A 26,757-nucleotide genomic window follows, 5' to 3' on the forward strand; every position below is an offset into this window, starting at 1 on the left:
AGATACCAGAATTTGGAGTGATACTATATTAATCAATTCTTGATTATCCCCATGGTAACCTACAGAAATAACAACCCTATGCACACTTCAAGCTGCAGGAGTACCTTTAACCGTCCTCACACCTGCCCAGGAAATGGGCAGGTCAACTGGCAGGCTGGGTACAAGCGTGGTGAGATTTCTGAGGATGCAGATGAGGGTCTCTAGGTATCTGTTTCCTTTGGCATGGAGAATTCCTGGCTAGGGATGCTTTGTGGGTAGGTGTGGCAACCCCATGGCCTATGGTTTCAGCTGTCTTGTGCAAAGTTTTCTTTTGAAAGATGGCACTTGTCAGGTCTATCTTCTCTCTGTGGTAGGTTAGGTTCTCACACCTTCCTGTTTAGGAGGAATCATTGGAAGATTTGTCTTCATTGTCTTCTGCAAAGTGTCTTATCCCTCATAGTGTTTGAAAGACAGATGGTAAAAATAAAGAATCCATGGGACGGTGACCCTGAGAATTCTCAGAGCTTTCTTATGAACCTTGGCTTCTTCACCTAACGCATCAAGAGAAAAAGTTACTTTCTTCATTTGGTTTTTGGTTTTCTCCCTTTTCTTTTCCTTATCTTTAGAAACGTGTTTTTCACGGCCCAGTATTAGCGCGGTGGAAGGGGAACCCTTTTTTCTGAAGCATTGCTCCTCTTCCCACACAAGTGAAAATGAGGAAACCTCTGTAAGGTGGTACAAAAGCAGCAAGTCGAACGGACGCACTGAGCTGAACCCAAGCAGCTCTCCCAGAATTACTATGTATGGCAACACTTTGGAATTTTGGCCACTAGAGTTAGAAGACCAGGGCTCTTATTTTTCCCAAATGGGGTAAGTAGATCTTTTTGCTTCACAGTCCTCTGGGCCTCGGTTCAGCCACTCAATTATAAAGAGATCTAACATGAAATAAATATTTCATTATTGAAAAAAATAATCTTTTTTTTTTTTTTCTTCTTAGTCATCATAAAGACTTCAGTAAGATTTCCTGTTAAGGGACCCTTGTTCATTAGTGTGGACTGAGTAAAGGTTGGTTTTAGAAGTCAGATGCTCCTGTGGTCCTGATATCCCGGTGAAGTGAAATCAATGGCTAGGACTTCATAATGACATTGATGTGCAGAGAAGGGGGAACAGGGTCAGTCTCCTGGGTAGCATCTTCAGGTGGCAGAGAGAATGGCATTGATGGCGACACAAGGTACTCTAGTTTTCAGGGCTCACTGGGATCCAGGTGGCGGTGCTAGAGGAGGAGGTGTGTGTTCAAGAGTCAACCAAAATCCTACAGCCCTGAGCCAGTGATGAAGGGGAACAGGGACAGGGCTCTGTAGTGTACTCATGCTATTGCCTGAGATTATGCCAGGATAATAATAATGGAGAAATGCAACTATTCTGAAACAAGAGCAATCCATTGAATATTGAATACGTCAATCACTGTTACTAGACTTGGTTCTGTTGACAGGAACATACAGAAACATGTGCACACATATATGTACACATATACACATGTATGCATGCCTTTATCTAGAGATTTGAGAAAATACCTCGGGGCTGGCTGAGTGGTGTCATTGTGCTGTGAGATGTAGCAGAGTTCTTTTAGAAATCTCGTTCCTTGCACTGGAGTGAGTCCTGATAATTATCACCCCGTCTTTGAGAGCAGGGTGCGATATCACAGTGAAACCTCGATATCACTCCTGTGGTTTTGCACAAAATGAGGTCATGTTTTTTTTTTTTGTTTTTATACATAGAAACTCCCAAGAGTCATAAAGAAATTACAGAACTCTTTCAAAAGTCAGTACGTTTCATGTGACCTTTTAAAGAGAGATAATTGCAGAAAATGGGTCACGACGGGATATTTCAGAGCAGGTTAAGGAAGACTGAAGAGGGTACTTGTAAATTGGGTGGAGGAAGAGAACAACAAACACTTCCGAACCCTGATTGAATACAGGAACAAGGACAGGGCAGAACCATCAAAACCAAGGGGACAAACCCGTTGTCTGTGACCAACTTGGAGATGTGACATGGAGTACTGAGAACACAGCTCACCACAGGAAGCCACATGGAGTTATTAGCTAGAGAGATGATGTCAGAGAGGCATGGAAACTCAGGGGTTGGAGAGGAGAGGGGGGGCTCAGAGTGGCCTTGGTGACAAACTTTGAAAGTTGTTGGAGACTGATGAGTAAAATGTGAGAGTAAGCAATGGGGGAGAAGCAGCTTTCACAATAGAGTGACGATGGTTGGGTTCTATCTGGGAGTGAGTTGTTTAGGCCACCTAGGATGGTGGAAAATATAGAGGTGCTCAACATAGAGCAATCAGTAAGCAGCGTCCTGGTTTTACTGTAGGTGTGTGTGTGTGTGTGTTGTGTGTGCACGTGCGTGTGTGTGTGCACGTGCATGTGCATGCATGTACATGCACACGTGTGTGCCTGCTCAGGTGCGCATTAGCTTTTGTAGTTTGGTGTGGGAGCTGCTTTCAGTGTGCAGACCCTCCACTTGGAATTCTCCCATGGGAATTGTAATCCCTTAATTCTTAACGGACTGCATTTACTAATAATCAAATGCTTCTGGGGACCCATACTTTAATCCTGCAGGGATCTGTCCCAATATATTTTAAGGAGGAAACCAATTAAGAAGGAAAGGTTTCCAGAAGGAAGAATTTTCTCTGAAAGAGGCAAAGAAATGAAGGTAGAGCGAGAAGTGCACTTTAAAAACTAATAATTAGATCCTGAGTTGATGAGCAGCAAGTTGGGCTTGGCGAGGTGCCCCCAGAGAGCAGACTGGAGGTTTTTAAGCCCTTTCTGTGCATGGCCAGAGGGGGAGCTCAGAGGCAGAGTGCAGTCAGTGGTCCCACCTAGCAGGGGGTCAGAGTCCACGGCTTTGGGTCCGTTGGCCTCAGCTTCACATCAGCCTCCAGTTCTTCTGTAGCAAGTGTGGCCTGTTGCTTCTTTCCACATCTGTAGCGTAATGTTGCACGTGTGACGAGAGCATTCATTCCTTCAGTTTCCTGAGTGTTAGGAGGTGGACTACACAGGTAAAGAGCATGATCTACTAAGATGAGAACTTGTACATGTCTGTTCCTGCAACAGATCAGAGAGACCTGGAAATAATCTCTCTCTCCAGATTAGTGAGGCTGGAGTTGGGGAAACTTCAGCAAACACTTGAGAAGAGAATGGTGCCAATGGGAGTCTGAGTCCTTCTCAAGGGCCAGGCGGCTCCATTATGTCTCACGGCCACTGACCCACTGCATTTCACTGTGACAACCGCCTGCCACCTTCTCCAGCACTGGACCATCTTCATATAGGGAATGCCCAAAGCGAGGAGCCAGATTTACATGGAGTGTACAAAACACTCCTGGCCCTTGGGGCTAACCAGATGTGCATTCCCATCTGGCCTCACCCTGAATAGGTGTGTGACCTTGGGCAAGTGGCTTAACTTCTCTGAGATTGAGCTTTTCCTTCTGAACATAGGGAAAATACCTGGTAGAACAGCTGGAGCTTGGTGGTAGCCTTGTCTTGCTCCGAGCCTATTCTAGACTTAAAGGGGAGCTGGGAGAGCCTAAGTTGGGTGCCCATTGGTCAGGCACACAGAACCCGTCTGCTGTATTTGGGAGATGGATTCCTATGTATACAGGTCTATCACATCATGTATGGATACGTAGATCACATGTGCAATGTAAGCCAACGTCAGACTATAAACTTTTTTAAAAATTACTCATTTCTGACCAGAAGGAACACTATAAAATCTATTCAGATTCACTTTTGTTCAGTAAAGGGCTCATACAGGTGTGCCGAGGGCCAGAGTAGACTTTGTGTGACTCAACAGTGTAAGAGACAGGGATTGCAATACACTGCCCTGAGATACATAAACCTAATGTATGTACTTACTCATTCAGAAAACTGCCAGGAGTTTGTAGATCTCAGGAAAACAAGGCTACCCTCCCATCCTGACCTAGGATTCTCTGTTCTTGTCCCTTAATAAAGATTATCCAAGTTTTAGATATTTGCTGTTCTGACATCCATAAGATACAGCCCGGGGTGTGTGTGTGTGTGTGTGTGTGTGTGTGTGTGTGTGTGTGTGTACATTGCTCAGGCTTTTATCTTTCACCCTAGGACTATTGTTAAATTTCTTGCTGCTCTGAAATAAGAGGAGGCAAAGTAGGGTATAGACAATCAATGAATGAATCTCTTTATACAAAAATTAGGAACAAATTATAGGATCAATGACAACAGGGAAGGTGGTTGATAACTATAAGGTTTCTGTCATAATTATTAAATGCCTTTACACTTTTATTTCATAGAAATGATACTCAGGAGCGGACATTAACCGTCACCAGAAGAAACATACACAGCTGTTTTAATGAAAAACAAGTAACTAGCAAACCTGTGGGAGTTGAGAAAGCTTTGGAGATTCCATGTACAAATGATTACTACCAGAAACTGATCAAGAAAACATCATTATATAAGGTAACACTTGGAAAGTATTTCAGCTTACAACATGATAGCAAAGATAAAATTCCCAAATGAAGATCTGGTGGCTGTGGACCATTTTGGTCTCCTCACAGACAAGCCTTCTGAACCTACGCAGCTCGCATGGCCTGTTGAGTGGGGTGTCCCTGTGGGGTTATTGGGAAGATCTAACGTACACAACGTGTGAAGCCCAGTAGCTTCTCTGTTCTGTGTGAGTTGTTCAATCAGTTTTAACAGCTGCCCTCTTCTGCCTTTCCTTGATTTTCTTTCTCTTTCAATTAATAATTTTTGGTAATGTGAGTTTAAGTTTTTCATTTTCTTCTGTCACAAACACTTAAAATTCACAACTTGAGTGCATGTGTTTTTTTTTTCCCTAAAAATACAAGTTTATTTTATAAAGTTGAAAGATGGAAAAATATAAAATAAAAGCAAGAATCACTCATAATCCCAACAGCCACTTTTTTTTTTTCTGTGTAAACATCTACTTTTAAAAAGTGCTTTGTTCTATTGTTAGTGTCTCTCTTTTACTCACTAAAAATTATATTTGATTATTCGCCTACATCTTTAAACATTCTTCCAAATAGAGGATTCCATTGGTTTCACCTAACAGATTCCCTTGTATTAGACATTAGTACATTCCCAATTTTTCTCTCTTATTTAAAGGCTAAAAACGAGTATGATTTTCATAGGTCTTTGGGTGTTTATATAATTTGTCTACAATCAAATCCCTAAAGTATATCATTGGATCAAAAGTTGATGGCATATTTGTGACTTTTGATACACAATATCATATTAGTTTCTGGGAGGCTTTGTTAGTATAAGGCCCCACACTTGGTATAAGAATTCCTCTTCCTTATACTTATCCCAAACTGGGAAATGATGCTTTCAGAAATGAAAAATCTGACATGGAAAATTTCTGAAACTCTTAGTAATTTTTTTTCTGTTATTTTCTTAATAATGAATTAAATACTTTAATATGTTTATTATATCATATTATTCCTTTGGTGGACAGCTTGTATATTTTTCTTTTTCAGTTGCTGTACCTTTTTCTTGTTGGGTTATAAGAGGTCTTTTAAACAATGCTACAGAGATTCTATATATACTTGTGTGTGTGCGTGTGTGTGTGTATCCTGTGTTGTATGTAAAGAACATACACACACATGTAAGCACTTGCACAACTCCAACAACATAGTTTCTATAGAATAAATATGAATAATCTGACTCTATCATGGAAACTTGGAAGAGCTTCAGGAGTGGGTGGTCTGAATAGGAAAGAGCTGGGAAACTTAAAGCAACAAAGGACTTACCCTGTTTACTTGGAATTTTCAAGGAGACCTCTTACCTGACATGTTTTCTGAACATTGAGTCAGTCCCCAGTTGACTTGCTTCTGTTTCCCATCGAAGGTCCACATGTTTTACAGAACACGAAAATCAGTAAGTTCAACATATTGGGTTTTAAAGTCCCAAGGTTCAGATACCCACATTTAGGAAAAGGGCATCCTGAGGATGTTTTTAGCTAAACAATTGACACAGGGGCGAAGTGTTCTCATCCTGTGGACTGATTGTGACCTGTTTGAGGGGAGGAGAACAAGGACGCTCAATTTGCCAAGGGCTAATTGGAGTTTCTGATATTTTGTGTATCCTGGAAAAATCAGTTTGGGTTCATTAAAATTTGACTTATACAGAAACATGTTGCTGTTCTGAGGTACCCCTGTGGGTACTAGCTACACAAGCCTGTTTTGTCTGGGTCCAGCCACAGTGGCCACCAGCTTTGACCAGCTTTGAGGGAGAAGTCTAGGTCCTTCTTATTTGGTATTTTCAGGAAGAATGTCACCTGGTAAGGGTCAGCCACTCAGTTCCCCTATTCTCCTTCTGTTCTTATCCCTAGTACTTACTCCCAGGGTGCCTAGTTCTTAGTATACAGAGTCGGAGTTAAGTGTTACCTTTTGAAACAGGCTTGAGCAGAAAGTTTTGAACAGAATAGAAATTATTTTTTTGCGGGGGTGGTATTTGTGTGTGTGTGTGTGTGCGTGTGTGTATGTGTGTGTTTGTGGTGCTGGGGATTGAACCCAGGGCCTTGAGCATGTGAAGCAAGCACTTTCCACCAACTGAGTGATATCCCCAGCCCTTTGATGTGTTTTTGCTATTATTGTAGTAGTGTGTGTGTAAAATATAGTTTAAAATAAGATGCGGACAGTGGTTAGGGTGCCCCAGTGCTCCACTTCCCAGGACAAGACGGGGATAACAAGGTCATGGGGTCACACTTCATTGATCATTGCTCCAATGAGAGCAAGATCAAGTCACTGGGACATTTTCTTAATAATTGCTGATTTCTGTTCAGTTTTCCTTTTTTCTCTAAGGATCTTAAGCTTTCCATGTGAATGATTGTCATACAAATATCGCCTTTGCTTACTGAAAATATTTTAACTTGCTTTTTTTAAAAAACAGAACTGTGAAAAGTTAGCTGAAGACAATTCTAGCCTATTTATGAGGAAGAACGCCGAGTTCAGTGACCAGGGATTTTACTCCTGTGTGTTTTCTCTTTATCATAATGGAAAATTTTATAACATCACCAAAACCTACAACATAATAGTAACTGAAGGTAAGAGAAATCCCAGAATTGGGAAGAAACAAAATTATATTAAAAAAAAAAAAAAACAGAATCTTTCTTGGAAGGTCACCTCGGAACTCAGAGCTCATTTTGTTGAGCTTGTGACCATGTCACTTGTTAAAATTAATAAGATTCAAAATCTTCCTTTTGGTTCCCAGCCACCTGACTGATTTTTTTTTTTTAATTGGGGCAGCAAATGAAAGGATACATGGGTGAACCAACCTCACAGAAGTCAGCTGTATTTTATTTATCATTTGAGTAAATTGTAGAATTTTAAGGTCATTAAACTTTTTGTTTCCACACAACATTTACTGAGGACACAAATATTTCTGGAGGGCCTCTATTTTCAAAAACTGTACTTAGTATGGAGAGGCCAGGGAAACAGGGGCGGGATGTACTAGGAAAGGGCGGATAGACTGAGCTATAAGTGGCACATGGGTGCTACTTGGATTTGGAGGATAACACGTGGTCTGGTTTGCCATGCCCCCCAGACTATGTATGATGGAAAAATTAAAGCACAGCATTTTAGAGTGACAGGGACCTTAGAGTCATTTAACTAAACCTCATTCTACGAAGAATGTGGTGTGGACGATAATTGGTCATTTCTGGTCCCTTCTTGGGATTTTCCAAGGCAATCATCAAATGGCACAGAAGCTTAGCCTAGATTTTAGTATCTGACGACAGGAAAGTCTGTTTATTTTCCCACGGAGTTCAAACACGCCTTCTTGCACCTTCTATCTTACTGTTGCTTGAATTTCAATAACTTCAAAGATTGGTCCCTTCTTAACATAAACATTTCTTCCGTTGCTTGAAGATAGATGACTTGTCCATGCTGGACTTATGTCCCACCCCTCCACCATCCTGGAAAACTAAAACTTTGGGTGGGTAACTCATCCAGCCAAATCTGTGGGTTCAGTTTTCTTTCTTTTTTAAAAAAATTTGTTCTAATTAGCTATACATGAAATATTGGTAGCATACCGACTTTTGCAAAATCTTTCCTCTTCAACTATCCACATATATGGCTATATACCCGTGGGCTACTACTGTAACAAAGTGCCACAAGCCTGGAGTCTGTCCTCAAGTAGCATATATCTATTATCTTACAGTTCTGGAAGTCAGACTCCAGAGTAGATTGACTGGGCTTAAAATCAGAGTTTCAGCAGGATTGAGCCACTTCTGGAGGCTGTAAGGGAGAATGTTCCCCAGCTTCCAGAGGCCATCTGCAGGTCTTGGATCATATCAGTTCATCTTCAGAGCCAAGAGCAGAGGACCACCAAGTCTTCTCTCTCTCTCAATTTTGCTTCCATCATGTTGTGACCTTTCTGTTTCTTCTTTCTGAGGACACCTGTGATTGCATTCAGGGTCCACCTGGATAATCCAGGATCATCTCCTCATGTCAACATCCTTCACTTCATCTTGTCTACAAAATCCTACGGCCCCGTGTCTTTGTCCACTTCCTTTGCTATAACAGAGTATCACAGACTAGGCCCATGGTAAATGATAGATGTTTACTTGAGGAGGCTAGGGATTCCCAGAGGAAGGGCCACATCTGAGGAGGGTCTTCCTGCTGCATCATGCCTAGGCAGGAGGGCAGTCCAGCATGTGTGAGCAGAGAAAAATGGGAGTGGACTCATCCTTCTCATCAGGATCCCACTCCCACAACAACCAACCCACTCCAGCAATGATGATATTAATCAGTTTTTAATCATGACCTCATGACCTGCAGAATGGGATTTATTCACTGTGGGAGCTATTAATCTGCCTTCTGTGGCCATTAGCTGGGAATCCCACCCCTGAATTCCTAAACTCCAAAGTCTTGAATTCTATTGTGATTATCGACTATAAGTTCTTGAGCTTTACTTTCTCATGGGTATATTTTCTCATTTCCTATAAAGCTCTGGTTCCTTGGTATTGTCACCCCCTCTTCTTTCCCCCAATCATCTTTACTTTCTGCCCATCACCACCTCTTTCCTTCCTTCCTTGAAGAAGCAACAGGAATATCTATTATTAAATGGCAGAGATGGCACCAGCTGCTTTAGTTGAACCGTCCCTTACCGTCTTCATGACAGTGAGGTTGTGACCCTGGGCTGCTTGGCTTCTCTCTAACGTTTTGTCTTCAGTCGATGGGACAGTGCTATTTCTCAGCATCCTGCAGTTCTCAGCTGCTGTAGCCGGCACGCTAGCATACAGTGGGGGGCTGCTGGGTGATGCACTCCTATCTAAGCATGACCAGATGGGCCGAGCAGGACACCATGGTATTCTTCTAGTCAGGGATGGAAATCTCTCAGGATCAAAAGTAGAAGTGGACTTTCAGGTGTGGACCCCAGCAGGGCTGGGGCTGGGCTGAGCCGAGTGAGTCACCAGGACAAGACACTGAAGGGAATCTCCTCTCTGTGTCCTGTACAAGGAGGCTTGGCTCCTGAGAGTGACATCATTCAGATGATACGAACTGTTTAGAGATTTTTCTGTTTAATAATTTTGGACCACAATGGGCCTTGGGTGAGATTGTGATTGCAGAAAGCAAACCATAGATATGGGGGACTGGTATGTTAAGGGTTTTATTACATGGAATGAGCCTATTGTGACAGGGAACTTGACCTTTTTATTTTCTTTTTCACATTTAGGTCAGAAGAATATGGCTCCCGTTCTTATTGGACCAAAGATCAATTATGTTGAAGTGGAATTAGGTATATTTTTAATATGTATATTTCCTGCATTTATGAGTCTGGGGCATAATTGGGTTTTCAAGGGTCAAATCTCATTCATTTTTAATTGACATCATGTGCACAACACACTCCATATTTGGTGAAGAGCACTGGCACTACAAAATCAAGAAAAGCATGTCTTTGAATGTTGCCATCTTTAGACTGATGAAAATGATCAGTCTGTTCAAAAGATGTGGCACTGTCTATGGTTTTTAGACTAGGATTTCTGTCACCTTGTGTGTGGCTTTTCCTCTAATGGTCTCCATGATCATTTCTAAATAGGAAAATTTGGTGATAACACTCTGCGGAGATGAGTCAAACTGGCTTTGTGCTTTGAGTATTCAATTAATTAATTCACTTTGAATCAATAGGCCGCGTCAACTGTAATTTAGGATTTGTTTGACAGGTCTTATGAATCAACATGTCCAGTTGAGCCATTTCTTTCAAATAGGAAAGTTAAAAAAAAAAAAGGCAGAAATTCACATCTGCTGAATGTGCTAACCCAGGTATTGGCTAAGTGATTGAAATACTTTATTTGAATTAGATTTTCTAATCAACTCACAGGGGTATTAGACATGTTTTATGGATTAAATAACAGATATACAGAAAGGCTAAGTAACTTGTCTAAACTTAAACTGCTGGAAAGTGAAAGAGTGGGGATCATAGTCTCTGTCGTTGCTTCCAAAGTCCACAGCTTGCGATTGATGTTGGGGTCACAGTAGTTCATATGATAACGCAGGCCCGGAGCCTATCAGATAAGATGTCCTCTGTATTTGCACTTTGTCTGCTTTTTATTTTTATTGATTCTAGTCCATGTCTATATTATTTCTTTCCTCTCATTTTGGGCTTTTTAGTTTTCTTTTTTTTCTAGTACTGGGGATTGAACTCAGGGGCACGCAACCACTAAGCCACATCCCCAGCTCTGTCTTCTATTTTATTTAGAGACAGGGTCTCACTGAGTTGCTTAGAGCCTCATTTTTGCTGAGACTGGCTTTGAAATTGTGATCCTCCTGTCTCAGCCTCCTGAGCTGCTGGGATTATAGGCATGGGCCGGGTGGGCTTTTTGCTTTCTTCCTTTCTTAATAATATGCACATTTTATGCCCCAAATTTCCTTCTGAGTACTATTTTTAGCTACTTCTACTAAGAATTGGTATACCATATGTAATACTATTTTGTTTCAAACATTTTAAAAAATAATTCCCTTGTGATTTCTTCTTTAATCCATGGATTACTTTTGTTCTTAATTTCCAAATGTCTGGAGGATTTTCTAGTTATATTGCTGTTATTGATGTTCAATTTAGTTTTATGATGGTCCATGATTAGAGACTATCATTTTAACCTTCTGAAATTTATAGTGATTTGCTGAAAGGCCAGGATAGGGATTATTTTGATGAATGTTCCAAGTGTAGTTGAAACAAAGATGTATTCTGCAGGTTTGGGTTATATCACTCTTAAGTGTCAATTGGTTAAGTCAATTAATGGTATTATTTACATGATTTATATCCTTACTCATCTTTTGTTTTCCTGCTCTATCTCTTTCCAAGAAAGATACGTTAAGATTTCTAAGTGTGGTGGTCAATTTGTCTACATGCTCTATGGTTTTTGTCAAATTTTGCTTTCTTTGTGTTGGAGATGGAATATGGGCACATATAAATCTGTGCCTGTTGAATTGACACCTTCATCATTAGGCGATGTCTGTCTATAGCTTTCATAATGCATCCTTCCTCAGTGCCTAGGCTCTCTGGTATGAAATAATCAAGACAGTGTTTTTGGTTTGGGGATTGGCATGTTTTATCTATTTTTAAATCCATTTATTTCTGAAATTTCTTTGTCCTTATGCGTAAATGCTATCTCACATAAACTGCATATCTTTGGACCTTTTTTGAAGTCCAATCAGTACTTTGTTTTATATTTAAGAAATTACTGATTATGGTTGGTTATAAACCTGATATGAAAATGTTTATTCTTTTTAAATGAATTACTCTCATTTATTAAAAATGTCAATCTTTTATTCACTTGTTCATGGTTTCCTCTGTTTTCTTCTAAAATAGTTACTCGAAGTCTTTATCATCTCTGGACCTGCTTCTATCGTCTATATTTTCTGTTGATCATTGTCACGTTTTCTTCCTCTTTGTGTGTCTTTGAATTATTTATTGTTATTGATCTTCATGAATTAAACAACCAAAATGAATGAAGCTTGCATTATTTTCTTGCTATGACTCTTTTTTTTTCCTATTAGATAGGCAGAGTGAGGGGCTGAATATCTCTGTTCACTAATGATGGAGCTAGGGTGTCTGGGATGCGGTGTTCTGGGTTACCAATAGTGGGGGTGGGGGAGAACACTGCAGTTGTATTTATTGTAGGCCTTTTCCTAGAGTGGAACTTGCTTTCCTAAGTACCACAGGATGACAGTCTTTGTGGCCTCCGATGCTGCCCAAGGCTTTAGCGATGATCCTGCAAGCCTGTGCAGCTGACAAAATCTCCATTGGATTCTCTTATCTCTATGATATTCCTTCTATTTATCCCAAACCCAAACAAATTCCTCCATGGAATAAAATGGCTGATCATCTTTGCTCACCCTTGGAGATGTCTTTTTTGACTATGCTTTTTTTATGTATCTTTTTTTTTTTTTTGGCTATTTCTCTTTATTTTCCCCTGCACTTTGATAACTTTAATTTTTAGTTAACTTAATTTTTGTAACATTAATTTTGTTTTTCTATAAGTTGTCTTGACAGTACCTAATAAATCATGTACTGAACATAAAGTCTACTAATGACCCTGTGTTTTAATAATTGATTTAAAAGTTAATATTTATGATTCAGTTCATAGCTTGACATTGCTATCCAATTCCTCTACTTTATTTTTATTTTTTTATTTAAAAGCAAAGCATATTTGCTCTCTTTCTGGAATGTAGTGCAGTTTTTTTACATTGAGTTAACATTCATTGATTTTATTAATCTGAAACCTCTGGGAAATATGAGTTTCTAAAATTGCAATGGTGGTTTTCAACTTTTACCCAGGAAAAGATGTACAGCTGAATTGCTCGGCTTTGATGAATGAAGACGACATAATTTATTGGAGCTTCTGGAAAGAAATGGACCGATTTAGTAATATACAGGAGGAAGGAAAGAAAACATGGTATGCATTATGTGATATATAATATATCATAATACATATGATAGGAAAATCATGATATATATATATATATCTTTTATATCATATATGTGTGTATATATATTTATATATACACACACATTTATATATATTTATATATACACACACATATATGATATAAAAGATGCAGAATTCCTAAGTGGTTGATGTAGTGTTTGGGGTTAGTTTAAATTACAACCAATGTATATATTTTAGCATTATGATTTCCATACCCTAGATTGATGAAATATGAAGAAATTTATTGCCAACATCTATGTTATATAAACAAGGTCCACGGGGGTTTTTAGCATCACCTTGTCATAGTGGTTATTTTGGTCCTAGGTAGGTGGGATTGTACTTTGTTTCTTACAAAAGAGCAATTACCTAGGATTCATTGTTTTGGGATTTTGAAAAATGTGTTCAGTGCTTCATTTTTACCAATGTGCCCAAAACCATACATAACTGATTCTTAAATAGTCTATGTTTTAGTCAGCTTCGTATCACTGTGACCAGTGACCAGAGACCCAGATGAGAACAATGTAGAGGAGGAAATTGCCGACTCCTTAGGTCTGGGCCTGAGATGAGGCAGAACATCATGGCAGAAGGGTACAGCAAACAGAGAGAGAGAAAGCTCCACTTTCCACAGGCAAAACATCTCTTCCAAAGGCACACCCCCAATGAACTGCCTTCTCCAGCCATGCCCTACCTGCCTGAGGCTTCCACCCAATTAATCCAAAGCAGCTGGTTAATCTACTGGTTAGGTGATACCTCTCATCATGTCATCATTTTACCTCTGAAAATTCTATCATTTTCTCACACATCAGCTTCTGTGGGATACCTCCATAACCGTCTATATTCTTACCTTAAAGTATGGCCAGACTTACTACAACAAAACCTACTGAACAGATGGTTGTTTATATTGTAATGACTATGTTGTAATGATTAATTATTATATGAGTATACTCCTTGGGGTCCAGGGAGTGGTGATCTGACCTATCACTTAAGCTGCACCCTGATTTTTTTTCCTGAATTTTTACTTTTTTAGCATATTCTTTGTCAGCCTCGTGACTGATCTGTAAGTTCTTTGCACTGCAAGGTCTGGGTCTTCCAGAGCGGACACATGGTTAGTGCCCAATACATGTAGAATTTGGCTGAATTAATGGTAGGGCTTTCCTGCTGGGGTTTCATCCTCAGCAACCATCCTCCATTGAAGTTTTTACATTTCCTCCTTCTAATGATGCATTTCTAATATTTGGAGGGATAGTAGAACAACTCACCAGGCTACTTAGAATTGAAACGTAAGCTACAAGAGCAGCAGGTCTTAGAGTAGTCTGCACAAGCTTTAAATGTCATCCCTGTTGGCTTCCCAAAGCCTTTTGTGTCTCACTTATGGGTTTTTCACAGGTTGGAGATAGATAGTATTTCTGGATTGGAGCTTCTGGAAATTCTGTACTGAATTGTGTTCTAAGATGTATTTGAGACAGTCAGAGGCTTCAGTGGGGCTCCATATCCCAGGACCCACACAAGAGTGTGCTGCCTCCCATGCCCTCAGAGCATGGAGGAAGTGAACGTTGTCATGAGTGTTTGCGTCACATCAGTGAAAGGACTGCTTGGATCATTTGAGGAAGAGGAAGACAGCTTGCTACCAGTGGTTGTCGCAAGCCATTTTCTGATGTGTCTGAACAGCTTAGCTGATATTTCTCTTGTGCCCTTGGTATCTGAGAATAGTGATTGAATACTCTGGATATGAATCTGTATCGTGCACAACAGTTGACAGTTGCTCTGGTTTGTATATTATTGGTGTTCAGAACTCCTGCAAAAGTTTAATTCCCAGTCTTGTTAATGATATTGATAGGGAAGACAGTTAAACCAACAGTAGTATTTTGAAGTAACATGTTTTCAAAGCAATTTGATTAGAGTAAGTCATTACAGTGGAGTCCCCATGACTGAATTTTGGTGGCTTTATAAGGAGAAGAGAGGAATACATGTGGAAATGCACACATGATCCCTAAGATAAAGGGATCATGTGTGACAAAGTTCAGGGGATTCCTTCCTAGAACCTGGGCCATACTGTTTGGACTTTTAGAGTTCCAAAGCTATGGGCTAAATATGCTTATTTCCTTTATAAAGTTACCTGTTCCAGGTATTTCGTTACAGTAATAAAAGCTACCCAATACAATTGCCTTGTCAGAATGGGTGGAAAATACTTTGTGGGAAGAAGGAGAGAAATAGGAAAAATAATTGATGATTAGAATAATTGTATTTTCAACTTTGCATCATTATCTTCCTGGCATTTAAATTCTAGATTCTTGATAACATCATTCCAGCTGATCGCAGGAGGACTGTTTCTGTTGATTATGATGCTCCACGGAGAACAGGAGGCTTATTGTAGCTTTAAGAGTATCCACCAGAATGAGAAGATTTGATATAGTCAATGTAGTACCTGCCTTTGAATATGAATTCCCTCTCCTGGGTAAAATGTGCTGATTTTGAAAAAAGCCTCTTGCTAAATCATTTTCTTCTTACAGGATCTCAGAAGGCAAATCTTATGCTTCAAAAATACTGAGAATTGAGAAAGTTAAGGAAAACGACCTAAGTTTTTCATATAATTGCACTGTGGTCAATCAGGAAAAAACAGACACCAGTATGTTCATCTTGTTGAGAAAAGGTATGCTTGGAAGCTTGTGGAAACAGCACACAGCTGCTGAGTCAGACGCTTCTTCTTTTTTTTTTTTTTTGTAGTAGAACCGGGCTTCCGAGAGGTGACAAGATTCATCTTATGTCCCAGGCATTCAGTAGCAGGATTAGTGCTCAGCCCTTGCTGAAATTCTCTGTGTCGTGATCCCAAGCAGAATGAAAACACAGAGTTTACACCTTTACTCTCACAGTCATATTCCAAACCGCAGAGACCAGGTAGACAGAGCAGGGAGGCAGGTGAAGCTCGGGCACGCAGATGCTGGTAGGTCTCGGGGGAGCAGTCAGATCAGCCTTTGCACAACCAATCCTTCACACCCACGACAACCAGAGAAGAGCTTGCAGATCAGTGTGGAAGGAGCCCATTGGACATCAGGCATAATTGCTTCCTCCAGCCTCCTGTAGCAGGGTCCTGGGCTCAGCTGGCCCTTGGGGGTGGTCGCTAATTCAGAAAGCTTAACTGAGGCCTCCTTCCTGGGCCATCTCCAGGACATAGCAAGTGGGCAGTTGATGGTCCTTATCTGTGGGATTCTTAGCATTTTTAGTGCCCACCTGATACAATGCTCCAGGGTCGTCCATTCCATCATCTACCAACACAGCAGAACTCAGGGCCTTGGATCCAGTGACTGCTCAGGTGCAGCTGTAGCTTGAGCCAGAAATCTTCTCATTCTGTTTGTCATAACTTACTGCTCATTCCCCCATCTCCCTGGATTTGTAAGGAAAGGTCAGGATCTGAGAGACGGAGAGGAAGACAGAGACAGGCAGACAGACGTGGAGAGATGGAGACAGAGAGAGACAGAAACACAGAGAGACAGAAATGGGAGAGCGACACAGGGAGCTAGGGAGGAACACACAGAGGACAGGAGAGGCACACATGCAAACAGAAAGAAGCAAAGACCAAAGACACAGAAATGACTGCCGTGGGTTTTGCAAGAAGCAGAAGGGAGAGGCAGAGAGAACCAAGGGCCAGGACCCTCTGTGCTTCCCCAGGGTCCGTTGGCATCTCCCCAGGCACCCTGTTGGAAGCCCTTGTTCTCCCACATGCAGTAAGAGCAGAAGCTCACGTTCATTACATGCTGATTCTGTGACAGACTTGGTGCTCAGCCCTTTCTATGATTTCACCCCATCTCAACAACAAGCTTTTATAATTGAAGAAACTTGCTCAAGGTCACATAGCAGGTAAAGGTATTAAAACTCACAACTGACTCTGGAATCGGTGCTCTTCTTCACATCGACAGGTCCCTTCCCTTGCGGGTACCTCTGCCATGTTCATGCACTTGCCAGGCAGAAGCTTTCAAATCTGCTTCTCCTGGTTGACACGCAGACTTGCTTGCATTCCTGGCTGCCTGCTGGCCACCTGTCACCTCCACCCTCCGTGCAGGACTGTCCTTCTTCCTCCTTCCTCCTGCCCTGATCAATTCTCCCTATGTTGAGCTCAAAAATACAGGCTGGGGAATTAGGGCCTCCCAACCCACCCTAGCCCCTGGAGGAAAGTGTGGGCCTGGGTGCGTGTGTTTGTGTATGTGTCTGTCACAGTCATGGCTATGTAGACCCTTCAAAGGTTTAGGAATTCCAGGGCCTGACTTCATTCAGATGCACTTATTAAATAACTTTAGTTGTTTACTTGCATCCTAAAAGTTAATTTCACTGGAAAGGACATCACTAAAAATTGTGCTGCTTAAGATGGCAAACACTTTAAACATGTTTGTATTCTGTGAATTAGAATCTACTCTGAGAAAATACTCAGAAATATGGATAAACATGTCTACCTGTGGCTATCACCACATTGTGGGATGGTTGTTAAAATTAATTTACTCTTTGTAATCCTCTGCATTATCTTATACAATGAGCCCAAACTGAGTACTCTAAGAAATGTAACTTTTTTCCCCAAAGGCAATTTTCTAATGAAATTTTGCTCAAATTCTGAGGACATTGTGCCAGGCACTGTGTTAACTACTTTGTGTATAATATCTTCCCCCCAAAAGCACCTGTAAGTAAAGCAATAACTTTATTTGTTTATTTTTCTTTCTTTTTTTTTTTTAAAGAGAGAGTGAGAGAGGAGAGAGAAAGAGAGAGAGAGAATTTTTTTAATATTTATTTTTTAGTTCTCGGCGGACACAACATCTTTGTTGGTATGTGGTGCTGAGGATCGAACCCGGGCCGCACGCATGCCAGGCGAGCGCGCTACCGCTTGAGCCACATCCCCAGCCCTTATTAGTTTATTTTTAAAAATGAAAATACTAAGATTGAGGAGTCTCTGTGATTTTGCCTCTAATATGAACTAATTGATGGAGCCAAGGCTGCAAACCTAGATAATCTCAGTCCAGGGTTCTGTCAAACCATGCATTTCCATTTTCTGCTTACCAAAAGGTTTAGTTTAGCTTTAGTTTCAGTCAGCGTTTTTGTCACTGTGACTAAAAGACATGATCAGAATAATTGTAGAGGAGGAAAAGTTTATTTGGGGGCTCAGGATTGCAGGGGTCTTGATTCATAGATTGCTGGCTCCATTTCTCAGGGCTCAAGGTGAGGCTGGACATCATGGTGGAGGAGTGTGGCAGAGGGAAGGAGTTCACGTGAAGATCAGAAATCAGGGAGAGAGACTCCATTGGCCAGATACAAAATATATATATCCCAAAGACATGACACCAAAGACCCACTTTCTCCACCCACACCATACCTGCCTTCAGTCACCACCCAGTTAATCCCATCAGGTATCAATTCACTGATTGGGTTAAGACCCTCATCACCCAATTGTTTCTCCTCTAAACCTTCTTGCATTGTCTCACACATGAACTTTTGGGGGACATCTCACATCTAAACCAAACCATAACACCAACTGAGATTTCTATTTGAGTCCTTTGTATTTCACCCTAGTTTATCATTGTCCCAGAAATCTGAATTCTCCAGGTGCAGAGTATGTTATAATGTTTTCAGTTCAGGTTTCTGAATATTCTTATACCTATTTTTAATTCTTTAGAAATTTGAATAGCTGAGTACTGCAGACTAACAGCAGGCATTCGAGTTGTTTGATGGAATGTGGGTGAACTTGGGTGGATACCCGGATTAGTGAGAAGGGCAGAAACTGACGACCACAATGTGATGGTGGAAGATGCTGGTGATATTTCTTGGATTAATCATTTTCTTTTTCTCTTTCTTTTGTAGCCAGCAAAGATGACATCCCAGGCCACATCTTCACTGGAGGAATGATTGTAGCGATTTTGATCTCGGTGGTGGTGGTGTGCCTAGTGATGATGGGTATCATCTATAGAGTCGACTTGGCTCTGTTTTGTAGAAAATTAATGAGAAGAGATGAAACACTAAAAGGTAACAACTGTCCTAACGCTGGGACTTCTTATTTCATGATGAAGTTAGTAAACCCAATAGGGAAACATTGACATTCATCTTATTTTGATGGTACTGTTGATTTAATCTGTAGGAGAGGTTTTCCATGAAAAAGTAACCCCACATGTACCCTCCATCATGCATGTTATCATGTGACCTTTGCTTGTGCCTATATGTTTGCAAAAATTGTTTTTTAATTGTTTCACGTATGTATGTCCTGTCCTGCATGTGACACTTGAGTCCAAGAACTGCACATATGGATGCCTTTGTTGACATACCACTTACTGATCTCACCCAGTGCATAGACTCAATAAAGCTTGTTTATATGGAATTGCATTGTTATGTTTTATTATTTTGAACTGGAATAGGAAGCTGTGTAATGTACCTGTAAGAATGCAAAACTAGAAGCCAAATTATCTGGGTTCTTGTCTCCTAAATCTACCCGTCTTACCTGCTATTATGTCTACCTGGGTACTCTAGAACTAAGTTTTCCCTGTATTTAAAAGGAGTTGACGTCCTTACAATTACTGAGCTTTAAAAAATCAAGCTAATAGATTTCACTGGCTTTTGTTTATAGATATATTTGTCTGACTGTAGGAAAAAAAAAAACCCTTCATGTATTTCAAACACCAAAAATTCTAAGAAATTAACACAATTGGGCCTCCCCTGCCCAGCCCTGTCCCATGTCTGTGAGTCCTACTCTGACCCACTGATACACACCCAATTGAATATTAATATGGATTCTTGTTTCACTCCCCCTTTTACAAAAAACAAATCTTGGTTTATTGTGCGTACTATTGTAATCTGCTTTATTATTCCTTAGGTACTTCTCCATATCACTTTATGTATATGCCCCTTATTTCTAAGTGCTGGTCAGTGTTTTATGTCTGTGGAAGTCCCCATGTTTACTTGGTCTCCTTTTGACAGGTATTTGAGTTGTTTCCAGTTGTCTGTTAATACAGAAATTCTGTGAGGAATGGCTTTCTACACGTGCAGTGATTGGAAGGGAAAATTCCCCAAAGTGATATTTCTGGCAATACAAAAGGAAGACACAGCTGTTATTTTGGTAGATATTGTAACTTTGCCCTCCATACCACTGTTATTATCACTTTCAAAGAATGAGAGTACATTTTTTTCCCATAGCCTCACCCACCACAATCTGATAGGTGACTTGTGTCCCCCTTGGTATAGTTTTAATTTCCATTGCAATTATTATGCAAGAGCCTGAGCGATTTCTTCATTTGTTTAAGACTTCTCTGTGTTTTCATTTACAGTATACCTACTCTTATCATCTGTTTCTTCTTCTTCCATTGGGCTGATAGGCCGGCAGTCTGGCTGGGCACAAAATCACGAGCCACTCAGGCAGGAACAAACTTTATTTCTGAACTCCACCAGCACACTCCACACAGGCTCCCCAGGAATTCTCCCGCAAACCACACACGCAGCGTTCTCCCGGGACACACTCCAACAGGAAATCCCTCCTCCGGAATTCCCTCCTACCGCACTTCCCCAACCAATGGGAACTCTCCTGGTAGCAGGCCTAGGCAGACAGCAGGGGTCTAATCTCCAACTGAATGCACATCTTAACATAATCATTATCATCTCATTGGCTTGCTGGGGTCACCTTTCAACCAAAAATGCTATGCGTCATTCCTACTTGGCTATGGTTCTCTGCACTGATAGCTTTTTATTTATTTATTTTGTTTTAATTGGCTCACTGTTCTGGGAGCTTTTTACTTGCCTATTCTCTATAATAAGAAATGTAAATATTCCCATATTGTCATTTGTCTTTTGACTTTGCTTATTTGGGGTGCTATATGGAAGACTCTATTATATCTTTGTGGTCTCTGGATTTGGAGTTAAAGTACAAAGGGCATTCTACCTACGGACCCCAGGTAAAGGAATTTTTTATATTGGATCCTTTAAAATTTTTATCAATTTCTTTGTCTCACTTAGGACTTTTAGTCTGACAACATAAAACTAGCAAAGTCACCCTGCATGTGTGTATGATTTTGCTATGAGGCAAGAGGCTGCAGCAAACTGGGAGGGCTGTGTTTGGTATTTCCTGCACTGTCACAGCTGGAATCAACTGGTATTTACCCTAGAAAAGGCATTAATAACTCTTTGTCTTTCAGATTTTTATCTAGGATTTTTGTTTTCTTTCCAGTGTGTTTGATCTGATTTACAGACTTTCTTTTTTTGTTCATACTTTTAACTCTCCACATGGCACTGTACAGAGACATTTAGAGATGTGCTCTAAACCACTTCTACTCAAAGTGTGGACTGTCAGCAGATGCAGTCCATGAAAAGGGCAGAAATGGAGATTAAAGGTTAAAAATAAAAAAACTTTTATAGCAGTTTAATATTGCTGTTATATCCAAGAGTGTGTTTAATATTGGTTTCTGAAAGGTTGGAAATGAAATCAACTAATCAACAACAACAACAAAAACAAATTTAATTAAAACATGCTTTTAATCACACATAGCTTAAGAGGCATTGATATAACTAACTCCTTGTTTTTTTCAACTACCCACTCAGATGATGATTTCCTTTATTCAGAATAAAAAAAAAAATCTTTAGCGTTTTCATATTTCTTGAGCTCTTTGTCAAATTTTAAAGCTGTTAAATCTTTCATTACCTGGATGTTAAAAAATTGTAACATAGATTTGCAGATTTACATTACAAGAAGAGAGTTGTTTGAAAAAAGAAAATTGAAAACAATTTATAGTTGAAAAACCAATTCTTCATTGGTAAGAGCAACACTGAAATAGAAATCCATCTTTGACTAAATTGTCTTCCCAGTTTATTGTGATCAGTAATAAACTGAATGTAAAACAATCACCATCAATAATTCCTACAATCAGTAGTAAACAGTGCTTAGTTATATAATGCCTATTTTCATCAATGAGCACCGGCTCTTAACTAATAAATAAATATATGGTACAGCAATCTAGGATAATCATCCAGGTGAACTATTTACTAATTAAACTAATAACCACTTTTATTTTTAACATCATTTCCTATTTTTAATATGCATGCAACTCTGCAATCTTTATAAAATTTTCTATCTTTCATATGCATGAAATTCTGTAAAGTAATTGCTTCACATCAACAACAGGTTCTGACTCGTGCTGTTTATCCAGAATGAAATAGACAGGATGGAGCCAATTTTTGCCAGTGGAAAGTGTTGTTTTGTGAGCCTGATGCTATTGAGGATTTTGGACAGGGCTGGTGGTCTTAAATGCTGTGACCCAACAAATGACATGGATCAAGAATGATTTCATCCCATAATATTTTTTCCATATTTTTTATTGGTGGATTATATATAATGATGGGATTTGTTGTTACATATTTGTACATTCACATGATGCAGCAGTCCGGCTGCAGCAAAATAGCTGGGGGTGACGAATAACTTGTGTACGTTGATACAGCAGGAATGGGAGCCGTTTCTTGTAGGACAACAGAGCTATTTATACATTTTGCACAGCTTATCTTAATTAGCATAAACTAGATACATCAGTCAACCAATAAGGAATCTCCACACTTAATGGCTCACTTTTGTTACTTTTCAAACCACTCCCTCTGGCATTTTGCCAGGCACCATCCAGACTTGTTTACGAACTCTAACATTTCTCTGGCAAAATACCAGGTGTTATTTTGACTTGTTTACAGACCTTAACAACATGATATAACAATGTAATTTGGGTTATATTTTAACAGAAGATTCAAATTTATTACATTTATCAAATTTTTATTAATAAATGTATTATGGGCAATTACTAATCATTAAATAAATATTAATAGTAAATAATATAATAATTCCATAATAGTATGATAAATGATAAATAATAAATAAATTGTTAATAAAAAATTAATCGATAAATTTATTAAAGCCAGTCATAGCTTTACTGATCCTGATAATAAGCCAGGCATAAATCTCAGCCTCTACCCAGTTTTCATGAGATAGAGATAGAACATTCCACTACCACGTCCCTTCTTTCCTTGCCCATCCCCAGTAGTCTTAGTTTCATTATTTAGGATCTGACTCAAAATGTCACCTTTCATAAAGCTGGTCCACTGGGATCCCTCTTCATTCTCTGACCAGGTTACTTTGTCTTTCTGCTTTACTTTGTTTTTCATCTGCTAATGGGTCGATTGTGACTTTTCCCAAGTTGTTGCCCTTGTCTCCTTTGTCTCCTCAAGTTGATCAGATCAAGCTGAAGAGAAAACTGCGTAATTGTCCAGCTATCCAGTAAGGAGAATGACCTTTGTCATGTAGGTAACACGTGGCCTGCCAGATCTGTCTGTTGGCCATGAAAACTGCTCCCAGAGCAAGAGTTCAGTAGGGGCAGATGTCGGGACCACGGAAAACCCTTCAATGGGTCAGAAGTTTTCCTTTTGACACCTGATATGCTGTGATATTTTAAATCATCAGTGTGTGTTGTGCTAGCATACTGTCTCAATCACCTCTCTGTTTCTCTTCCTGGTGCAGTGAACAGGGACTCAGTATTGCCTCCTCCTTCCTTGGGTGGGTAGAGATTAGGATACTGGTAGAATTGAATGATGTGAGTCAAGTGAGGTTCGCTTTCACTCCTGGAAGGAGGGCGCGTTCCTGCTCCTTGGCCTGCTCTTGTCTTTAAATCACTCTATAGCCCTGATTGATGGCTTATATTTCTTTCCAGCTCTCGATGATATCAGCATGAGTCTTAAAGTAGATTTTCACAAAGACATTTGATTCAATGTCTGGTTAGTGACAGAGGTTTGGCAATGCTATTTTTAACTTTCCTTTTTTAATGATTCTATACTCACTAATTATGACTTTAGATCAACTTTTACTTAAAACAACTTTGATTTACACATTAATTCAAAGAGTTAATTTTATCTCCTAGATGGAAAAACATATGATGCTTTTGTGTCTTACCTAAAAGATGGCTCGGAGAATGCAGAAGAGTACACTTTCGCTGTGGAGACTTTGCCCAGGGTGTTGGAAAAACATTTTGGGTACAAGTTATGCATATTTGAGAGGGATGTGGTACCTGGAGGAGGTAAGAAAGGGGATGCCGAAACAGAAAACTAGTAGAGATGCTCTTTTTCAAAAGTTGAGTCAGCCAGTTATATAGATAGATGGCTCTCCCTTTTTCCTTAAAAATAAATGAGCAAGGTTCTTTAGAGCAGAAATAACCAGACCCGTCACTATTTGGTTCTTAGTTAACCAGATTAATGTGGTTAACCAATACCTTATTATCTCACAGTGGAAAAACAAACTATTGTATTGCCTGCCAATCATCTCTTTCTTGGGCTATATTTGTTCTGCCTCATGGTTCTGCAAAGTTCTGAGACAAAGGTTGGACATTTTGTTTTCAGAGACAAGTTTAGAATTGTCCTTATCTTGAGACATTGATCTAGAAACAACTCCCAGAAAGAACATTTATTCCTTGGAACCAGTTTCTAATTTAACCATTGATGTTTGCACAATGATAAGCAGGATAATTCTTACAAGGAATGCTTGTTCTTCATGGCGTGATGTTGGTGAGGAAATTAAAGTAGAAGATAGGGGAGTTAGGAAAGAATAAGTAAGAGGAGTTTTTGGGTGTTTTCCTATCAGATCATAGGAAATTCGATGTTTTTACTAATATGTAAATACAAACGGCCACAGCACATGTTTCAAGGCAAATTACAGTAAACTTTGGGTACAAGTTATGCATATTTGAGAGGGATGTGGTGCCTGGAGGAGGTAACAAACGGGATGCTAGGCAGAAAACTAGTAGAGATATTCTTTTCAGTCAAAAGCTGTTTCAGTCAACTTGCTATTTACTGGCTTTGTGACTCTGGGGAATTTCCGTGACCACCCTGTGCTCTGGCTTAGTAAAATGGGAGTGATAACAATACTTTCCTCATGGGGTCTCGATGATGATTAAATGAGTTAATATGGGTAAAATTTTAAAAGAAGTAACAGAGTAAGTGCTGGGAAGGTGATTATTATTACTGCCCCTAGGTGGTTGTTTTCAATGAGCATATAAAAATTAAGAATAAATGGCTTATTTTAAAACAAGACTGTGCAAAATAGTTTTTTATTACATGCCCACCCTTCCAGTCTGCTTCCATTAACAACATGTCTTGTGTTTTCAGCTGTGGTTGATGAAATCCATTCACTGATAGAGAAAAGCCGAAGACTGATCATTGTCCTCAGTAAAAGTTACATGTCCAATGAAGTCAGGTATGAACTTGAAAGTGAACTCCACGAAGCATTGGTGGAAAGAAAAATCAAAATAATCTTAATTGAATTTACACCTGCAAGTGAATTCTCATTCTTGCCTCAGTCAGTCAAGCTCTTGAAATCCCACAGAGTGCTGCAATGGAAGGCTGGTAAGTCTCTTTCCTCTAACTCAAGATTCTGGAAAAATCTTCTTTATTTGATGCCTGCAAAAGCCACCAAGCCAAGCAAAGGAGAATCAGAAGCCTTGCCTATTTTTTCAGCGTATTGAGCTCCAGAAAAGCGGAGTATGGGAAAGTACTCCAGCTGTTCTGGGGAGCCAGCACAGGAGCCTGCTCATCACAAAGGCTGTTGTTTAAAATAGACGACTCTATGAACATCCTGCTCACAGTTCAAAGATGAGATCTGTCATCAGGTCATTGGGGATAAGACCAAACATTGAGCTGTGGTACTTCTGGAAAACCCTGGAATGCAAAAGAAATGGAGCTCTTCTTTCTTCCTCTTCTGAAACTGCTTGCAGCTGCTCACACCAATCAGCTGATTCAGCAAGTGTGAGGCTGGGAACCTTGTAAATCAACTTTTGCCTTACATGGAGGGTGCATCTTTAAGAGTTTTCAATGCTAACAATTAATTTGAACCTGAGGATTTTAAGGGCACAAGGAGTTATTTTCTATGAACCACTGGATGGTAGTCATGGGAATGCTGCCTTCATCCCCCCAGCACCGGCCACCAATCTCTAAATGCATGGGACGTGGAAGCAAAGAGAGGCCTGATGATGTGCAGAGCAGGGAAGTGAGGAGGGCCGCTGCTGCAAGCAGGGTCTGAACCTCAAGATATGGGTCCTGTGGCCCAGCCACAGTTTCGAGGAAACAGTTCTTGGAACTCCAGAGAGGCACTGCATGAACCTGGTTTATTCGAACCTGTTCATAAGGGCTTTTAAAAGAGAACCCCAAACAGAAGGACTTTTCACAAAATACCCAAATTTTAATTCATAGGATTCTCTGGGTCTTTTGCTCATACTGTCCTAAAACACTTGTTGATTGTATGTAAATGTTTATATCCAAGGTGAGTGCCGCTCATAAGATCATGGGATGCACTGAATCACAATAAAAAAATAAAACATAGTTATTCACCTTTTTTTTAAACAATTAAATTTTTTAAGTGCCACTAGTGTGGAAGAAGCATGGCATGATGGTGGAGGGACTGGCTGTGTAATCCTGAGCCCCGATCTTGAGTTTGCTACTTAGTTCTGTGCCCTCTACAACTTTACCCAACTTCTCTGTGCCTGCCTCGTTTCCACATTGTAAAATTAGATTTTGTAATAATTTTACCTTCTTCTCAGAGTTACTGTGTGAATAAAGTAATTCCAACTAACTATTCTTGGTGCGGACTTACCACTGAAGTGTTGCTATCACTATTATTGCTGTTACTGATTATTACTTATATCAGTTATTTAACAGTGGATCAAATAGAAGCCACAGAGCTGGAAGGGGAGGCAGATCTGGAGAAGGCGGCATCTGAATTTGAGGGCATTAGTAAATAGAAATATAAGGAGATGCATA

General features: G+C 39.9%; 1 protein-coding gene across 2 annotated transcripts; it reads left to right on the forward strand.

Annotated features, from left to right (window-relative positions):
* Window positions 1-727: 727 nt before the first annotated feature.
* Il18r1 (interleukin 18 receptor 1) lies at window positions 728-26,123 on the forward strand. 2 transcript variants are annotated; one of them, XM_026408621.2, is made up of 9 exons: window positions 728-849; window positions 4,307-4,472; window positions 6,924-7,077; window positions 9,711-9,773; window positions 12,813-12,930; window positions 15,474-15,613; window positions 18,802-18,963; window positions 23,871-24,026; window positions 25,111-26,123. In XM_026408621.2, the coding sequence occupies exons 1-9, from the start codon at window positions 779-781 to the stop codon at window positions 25,464-25,466; spliced, it is 1,386 nt and encodes a 461-aa protein (XP_026264406.2). In that variant the 5' UTR covers window positions 728-778; the 3' UTR covers window positions 25,467-26,123. The 2 variants fall into 2 exon arrangements, with proteins under 2 accessions (XP_026264406.2, XP_077648107.1); XM_077791981.1 differs by having other exon boundaries at window positions 18,811-18,963.
* The last annotated feature ends 634 nt before the right edge of the window (window positions 26,124-26,757 follow it).

The sequence above is a fragment of the Urocitellus parryii genome, chromosome 12 (assembly GCF_045843805.1).
Source record: "Urocitellus parryii isolate mUroPar1 chromosome 12, mUroPar1.hap1, whole genome shotgun sequence".
Lineage (NCBI taxonomy): Eukaryota > Metazoa > Chordata > Mammalia > Rodentia > Sciuridae > Urocitellus > Urocitellus parryii.

Coding starts and splice junctions, on each gene's coding strand:
- Il18r1 (XM_026408621.2), top strand. CDS start 779: ATGTATGGCAACACTTTGGAATTTTGGCCACTAGAGTTAGAAGACCAG. Junction 7,078..9,710: donor CAACATAATAGTAACTGAAG/GTAAGAGAAATC, acceptor TTTCACATTTAG/GTCAGAAGAATATGGCTCCC. Junction 15,614..18,801: donor GTTCATCTTGTTGAGAAAAG/GTATGCTTGGAA, acceptor TTTCTTTTGTAG/CCAGCAAAGATGACATCCCA.